The 7,485-nt window shown below is 43.6% G+C and overlaps 1 protein-coding gene across 1 annotated transcript in view; it reads right to left on the bottom strand.

Moving 5' to 3' along the window:
* Window positions 1-3,782, bottom strand: part of RRN3 (RRN3 RNA polymerase I transcription factor homolog (S. cerevisiae)) — a 27,235-nt gene extending 23,453 nt beyond the window's left edge. Inside the window, 2 exon segments of the mRNA XM_006894526.1 lie at window positions 695-800; window positions 3,694-3,782. Of these exon segments, the coding sequence (XP_006894588.1) occupies window positions 695-800; window positions 3,694-3,782 (195 nt within the window).
* Between the last annotated feature and the right edge of the window lie 3,703 nt (window positions 3,783-7,485).

Genomic DNA, 7,485 nt, shown 5'->3' with positions numbered 1-7,485 from the left:
GAACTGCTGGCCCCCTGTTTTATGCTCTCTGCTCTATCACATTCCTGGCTGTTTGTCTCATTATTAATAATTATAAAATTATCCCATTCTTTGGGACCCTCAGTCCCAAAAGAAAAAAAAAGTGGATGGGGGAAAAAAACCCTAACTCATTGCTGTTGTGTCAATTCCAACTTATAGTACCCTACCACCAGATTTCTGAGATTTTAAATCTTTGTTGGGGTTTTTTTTGTTGTTGTTGTTGTTGTTGTTGTGTGCTGTTGAATCAGCTCTGACTGGCACAGGAGGAGACTATCCCTCCTTCTCCAGGAGCATGGGGTGGACTCGAACCATGTGCCTTTGGGATTGCAGGGCAGCTTCTTCCCACTAGGCCACCAGAACTCCCTTTAAATCTTAGTCTGAGGTTTTAAATCTTCATGGGAGAAGACTGCACACTTTTCACCCAAGGAGCTACTAGAAGATTTGAATGGCCAGAGACAGTTCAAAAAAGAGGTTTGACCTCAAAAAAAGAGGTCATCTGGTTACAATACAACTAGCTACAGACTGTACGCCAACCGAGCTCCCATCCAGTCAGTTAAAATGTACACTGACTGCGTATTATCTACAATCAATAAAAAAATTAGCATCAGAGGGCAAAACTGGAAAGAATCAGTTCAAAACCCAATTTTAACCAATAAAAATCAAACTCCTCTTTTACCTTTTTGTACTTCAGCAAGATTTCTGACACAGTTCCACCAAATCGAACCGTCTTTCTTGTGGGAGAAGTGAAGAAATCACTCTCTAATGTGAGTATGTCTGAAATCCTGTGAATCAAATTACCACGTGATTAGATGCATGGTAGGAGAAATCATACTTGGTACACTGACTGAATCTATCAATCAACATTACTCAATAGGTAATTACTCAAAGGTCTAAATGGTCTCCCTACTTCCAACTGTCTCTACAATAATTCAACCTTCACTTGTAGCAAGAAGGGATTTAAAATTAAAACAGATTGACCCACCTTAGTCTCTTGCTTAAACTCTCAAATGTCTTCCTGAAGCATGTGGAATAATCCAAACTCCTTATTATGCTCTTAGAAGCCCTATATTAATCAAGCCCTCAGCTCCTTCACTACTGGCTATACTGCAAGGACACTGCAGCAACTGTATTCTTTCTGCTCTTTAAACTTGACAACTTAGTTCTCATTTGACTCCTGTAAACCAGTAACTGTCCAAAGTGGTAATTACTTTGTATCTCTCTCAGGACACTTTTTGTTGTTTTTTTTTTTGTTGTTGTTGTTGGTTTAGTGTTCGGAGTGTGTTGTGTTTTTTTTTTAAATTATTTTGTGTATGTGTGTACCGTCAAATTGGATGTGACTGGTGCAGGAGATTGTTCCTCCTTCTCTAGCAGAGCATCTGGTGGATCAGAACTGCTCACCTCTGAGACTGAAGTGCAACTTGTTGCCACTAGGCCACCAGAACTCACCTCAAGACACTTTTTATCCAAATTTACATGTGGTTGGATTTTCAACTTCCTTCAAGATCAAACATGAGCGAAACATCAGAAATCTCAAGTACTTGTCCAAGTACCATCAAGCACTCTCGCTCTTGTAATAGTTTTATTTCTTCATTATCTGATTATAATCAGATTATAATCTTATAAATTTTACTGACACTTCTGTTGTCTTTGCACCTTTGTAAGCTTGTTGCAAGCAGGGTATCCCGTCTCTTCTGACTGATCACCATCCCAATGACTAACACAGTAAGGTACTGCTGGGTGCTACCAAGTGATTTCCAAATCATAATGGCACTATGTACAAGAGAGTGAACCCATGCCCAATTCTGAGCCCACTGTTGCAATCACTCTGTCAATTCATCGCCTGGGGGGAGGGGTCCTTCTGGAATGCAACGCCTCCTGATGTTGTGTTGGAAATGACTCACAACTGACCTTCCAACATGTTCTCAGAGGCACTAAATCGAGAGGGAAAGGAGAGCGCCTATCTTCCTCCCACAAAGCAACTGATGGATTTGAACTGTATGCCTTTTAGGCTGCCAGCATAACCCCTCACCACTAAGCCACCAGAGCTCCCTAGACCCTCCTGATAAGATGTCCAAAGTATATTAGATGAATTCTTATTATCCTCACTTCTAAGGAGCATTCTAGTGCAACTTCATCTAAGATACGTTTGTTCTTTTGGTAACTCATGGTATGGATGCCCAATATGCTTTGCCAACACCACACTTGAAAAGCATCCATCCTTATTCACCAGGAGGAGTTCTGCTGACAGCCTAACAGTACACAGTTCAAATCCATTTAAACGGCAATGAGTAGAATTTGTTTTAGCATCAATAAACTGAGTTTAGTAAAGTGGTGCTTTAGCACTTTAGGTGCTCAATAAATATTACACATGAGACTATGGTCCACAGCTGTAGAGCAGCTTGGGTGATAAAACACAGCCTCTTACTACTTACTCACTCTAGGGCTCTCTAGTGGCTTAGTAGAGTTTCACAGCCAAATCAAAGGAATGGGGTTCTAATTCACCAGCTGCTCCATGGGAAAAAGATCAGCAATCTCCTCCCATGCAATTGACAGACTCTGAAAATTTGCCAGAGGGCAAACTATAAGTTGGTTCTGATTTGACAGTTTACAATGTACCTCAGATCTGACTCACAAATGACACTGCAGTGGATTTTCAGAGGCTGTAGACTGCATGGGAAAAACCTGCCCATCTTTTACCAGTGGAATAGCTGGTGGATTCAAACTGCCTACCTCTAGGTTGGCAGCACAACTCCGTACCCAGTAGGCCACTAGATAATCTCAAAATTATATTCCAAAAACTTTTAAGGGGATTAGGTACTTTAAAGCTGTCCAGGTGGTTCAACGGTCAAAATTCTACTTTGGGCTTGTTGAAAGGAGGGACCAGTCCTTGGAGAGCGACATCATGTTTGGAAGAGTGGAGAGTCAGTGCAAGAGAGGAAGACCCTCAATGAGCTGGATCGATTCAGTGATTCGAGTAATGGGAGTAGGTGTGTCAGAGACAGTGAGGTTGGCACAGGATAGAGCAGGGTTTAGGGTTCTTGTACGCAGGGTCGCAAGCGACTCGACTATATATAACAACAAGGATGCTAAAAGAACCAAATGATGTGGCAATCAGCTTTTGTAAAAATGCAGAGCGATGCGAAGCCGTTGGGGTAGTTTTCCTATGTCCCACCTGATTCCATGAGCTGGAATCAACACTACAGCAGTGGGTTTGGATTTTCTGGTTAAGAGTCTGTAAACTCAAGAGGTGAACAAAGACTACTAAAGGAATCGTATCTATTTCAAATAAACAAAAATTAAAATGTGCTAGGCCAACACTGATCTGAGTCCACATAACCCGAGGATTTCTACCAAATTTAGACCTGGGAACCAGGTAAGATGGAAAGGAGCTGAGCGCAGTAGCCAGGCCAAGGGATGCTACGAGGGAGCAAGTGAGAGAGAAGACGCCTTGAACAGAGAATGGATGCATTTACTCTTCCAGCCCCCCTGCAGCCTCTAGGAACCACTTCGGGGCTCAGGGTACACGCTTCTGAACCCGAGATGACTCTCTCTCGCCCCTGCTCCCAGTCCCACGCACCAGCTTCACCTCCGGCCCTTTCACACCTGCTGCCCCAACCCTGTAACCCTGAATTTGCTCCTAGACACGCAGAAGGAAAGCGCACCCCTGCACCTTACCCAGTCCTCGTGGTCCCCAGCTTTTTGACTGCAGACGCAGGAGCGGCCGCACTCCCGGGAATCCGCGTGCGGAGCAGCGGACCCGCCATTGGGCCAGACGAGCTCGCCGTGCACCCGCACGCCGGATGTCTGCGCCAGCCACCTCCTCTTTCCCGGAAGTCACGTGCTTATAAGACTGCCGTCAGCCAATGGTAGAGCCCACGTGGGAGGGCGTGGCTGTCTGCCGGCAGCCCCGCCCCGCCTCGCCTCGTAGACGCCCCACCTGTTACTTGCCGCGAGGAGGGATAAACCAAGCGGCTGCAGTTTAAGGAGTAAATCTCTTTTTTTAAAAAAAATCCACTTCCATGACTGTGCAGTTCACCTTCTTGTCAATCATACAGTTGAATACTATTGGATTGGGGGGTTGTTTTGGCTGTAATCTTTGTAGAAGTTGGGAGCGCCGCTGAACTTCATGGATCGGAATTGTGCTGCCAATGCAAAGATCCACGGTTAAAACCCACCAGTTGCTCTGTGGGAGATGGACAATTTCTTCTCACAGGTCATCACGCCTTTCTACCTGGGCTCTTGTCGTAGGTATGTGGTTAGATCAGCTGCTCCGCGGGAGAAAAACGAACAATCTCCTCCCTTGCGATTTGGATAGTACGCATCATCAACTAGACACATCATCAACGTGGGCAGTTCTTCTTTGTTCTATTGGGTTGCTTGCTGTGAGTTGAAATGGACTGGAAAGGAGTGGGTTTGACGTTGTTTCGCTGACGGGGGTTCTTCAAAACAGCTGTTTAAGTGGAAATATCTTCTTCTCCGTCCAAAAAGTGGGAGATCCCGTTTTGATCAGAATTCTCGGCATTCTCATCCACTGTCAGTGGAAGTGCAGTGTGACTTTATGCTGCCAAGCGATTTGGCAAGTATTTTACGTTTTCATTTTTAAAGTTTACGTACAAAAGAATCTCTGTTCATACAAGTTATGAAACATAATGAAATGAACCCTAGGAAAGACACCACCCAATTTCAGAAGCAGAACATTAAGCTATACAGCTGAAACTTCCTCTGTGACACTCTCAGACCCCACTTTCTTCCAAATGGCAATCACCATCCTCATTTAAAACATTCTAGGGAGCTCTGGAGGAAGCGCAACCAGGGTGCTTCTTAGAGGCAAAGATGGTGAACTATCACATCACATCACATACTCTGGCCCCTTTGTCAGGAGGGACCAGTCCTCAGAAAAAGACATCAGATGGGGAAGAGGGGTATAGAGGGAAATGTGCAACAATGAATTAATGGAAATCCACGTTTTCTGTAAATTTTCATTAAAATCACAATAAATTCTTAAAAAGACAATGGATTGGGAAAAATGGAAGGCCAGCAAAAGAGAGAAAGACCCTCAACAAGGTGGATTGACACAGTGACTGAAGCAGTGGGCTTGGGCATGGCAGAGATGGTCAGGATGGTGCAGAATGTCTCAAGGTTCACATCTGTTGTTCACAATAGAGTCCCTGTGAGTTATAGTCGACTCCATGGCACTTAACAAGGGAGCTCTGATGGTGTAGTCCATAGTGTGATGTTAACCAAAAGCATTCCTTTTTCTTTATCCCTAAGCAATATATGACAGGAGAAGGTTGGGCAATCTCCTTCTGTGCGATTAACTGCCTCTGAAAACCCACTAGAAGGGTCAACTATGGGTTAGTTCCATCTTGATGGTACGCAACAACAAGCAATATTAGGTTTACTTTTGTCATTGTGGTTAAGTGCCACTGAGTTGCCTGCAATGCATAGCGACCCTATGTGTAATGGTTCTGAACCCTGCTCTATCATGTGTCAACTTTACTGTCTGTGACACACCTACCCCCATTACCCCAGTCACTGAATCAATCCATCTCACCAAGGGTCTTCTTCTCCTGCGCTGTCCCTCTACCCTCCCAAGAATGTTATCCCTCTCCAAGGACTGACCCTCCTTGCAACATGTCCAACATATGTCAGATGAAGCTTCAGGATCCTTGCCTCCAAGGAGCACTCTGTCCTAGGAAAACCTGTTTGTTTTCCTGGCAGTCCATAGTATATTCAACACACTTCTCCAGCACCACAGCTCAAAGGCATCAATTCTTTCCATAGTGTATTATAATAGTACTATATAAGAGTGTAATATAATATATTGCTGCATATTTATTGCAATGAACATTATTTCTCTTTAATCCATCCCTGTCACACATATGTGTGGTTTGTTTTTCTACACTATCTTATTACATGGAGAGCTCTGCTGGTATAGTCCTTATTCGGTTGTCTTCCTAACCCAAAGTCTGTAAGTCTCTAGTAGTTTAACTCCACTAGCAGCTCTAAGAGAAAAAAAATAGCATTCTCCTGCTGTTAACAGTAAACAGCCTTAGAAACTTCATGGAGAGTCACTATAAGATGGAATTGACTCCACGCCAGGGATTATGAGGTTTACTGTTTTGTTTAAACATCCCGTAATACAACTAAATACACAAGGATTTATTTTAGGGAGGTAGCACAGTCCTTCAAGATTTACACTAACCCAAAGGCCACACCTCTCGTGACTGGATTTCACTGGAGACTCCAGCTCGAATTAGAAAGAAAAGATTTCTCTCCTTCTAGTACAAAAAGATGCTTCTTGGCCCCTGTGCATTATTTACATCACTGTGCATTACCAGACAGTTGAGGTTCTTCATTCCGGAATGAAGTTTTGCTTTGCTCTCATGTACTCAGAAGACTATGAAACTGCTTTTGTTTGTTTTTTAAAAAGAGCAGTCTTCCCCTAGAGATAAATTGTGTAACATTCCCTAGAGCATTGGTTATAGCTCTTGACTTAAAAGTAACTTGAGTAAGCTGAAGCAGAAAAGTATTTAACAGAAATGAGCTTGAAATAGATTAAGCAGAAAAGGAGAGAAAGACCACTGGTGAAACAACAAATGCTGGCAAAGTTGTGGAGAAACTGAAGCCCTTGCTCATTGTTGGTAGGAGTGTAAAATCATGCAACCATTATGGAAGGTACGAGGGTGCTTTCTCAAAATGTTGGAAATAAGGGAGCTCTGATAGCCTTGTGGCAAGAAGCTGTACTGCAATTCCACAGGTGTGTGGTTCAATTCTACCAGATATTCTGCTGGAGAAGGAGGGACAATCTCCCCCTGTACCAGTCAGATCTGGTTTAACATTACATGCACAAAAAAATAATAAAATTTTTCTTAAAAGTTGGAAATAGAAATACCATTTTAATATTTAGGGAATATACCCTAAAGAAACCAGAACTGCCACCCAAGCAGATGTACACACCCATGTTTACTGCTGCTTTTTATACAATAGCAAAGTTGTTGTTGTTATGTGCCGAGTCGCTTGTGACTCATAGCAACCCTATGTACAACAGCCCTAAACCCTGCTCTATCCTGTGCCAATCGCACTACCTCTGACACACCCATCCTGATTACCCCAGTTACTGAATTAACCCACATGCCCCTCCACCCTCCCAAGCATGATGTCCCTCTCCAAGGACCTGTCCCTGCTTACAACATGTCCAAAGTATGTCAGACGAAGACCCAGAATCCTTGCTTCCAAGGAGTAGCCTGGATTAACCCTCTCCAGGATGAATCTGTTTGTTTTCCTAGCAGTCCATGGTACAATTCAATACTCTTCTCCAGCACCACAGCTCAAAGGCATCAATTCTCCTTCTATCCTCCCTAGTCATTGTCCAACTCTCCGATGCATAACAAGTGATTGCAAAGACCATGGCCTGTATCAGGCGCACCTTAGTCTCCAGAGAGACACCGTTGCTCTTGAGTACTT

The sequence above is a fragment of the Elephantulus edwardii genome, unplaced genomic scaffold (genome assembly GCF_000299155.1).
Source record: "Elephantulus edwardii isolate Elephantulus edwardi_28Jun2011 unplaced genomic scaffold, EleEdw1.0 scaffold00145, whole genome shotgun sequence".
NCBI lineage: Eukaryota > Metazoa > Chordata > Mammalia > Macroscelidea > Macroscelididae > Elephantulus > Elephantulus edwardii.
The sequence above is the reverse complement of the archived record's forward strand: the minus strand, read 5'-3'. Positions and strand labels throughout refer to the sequence as shown.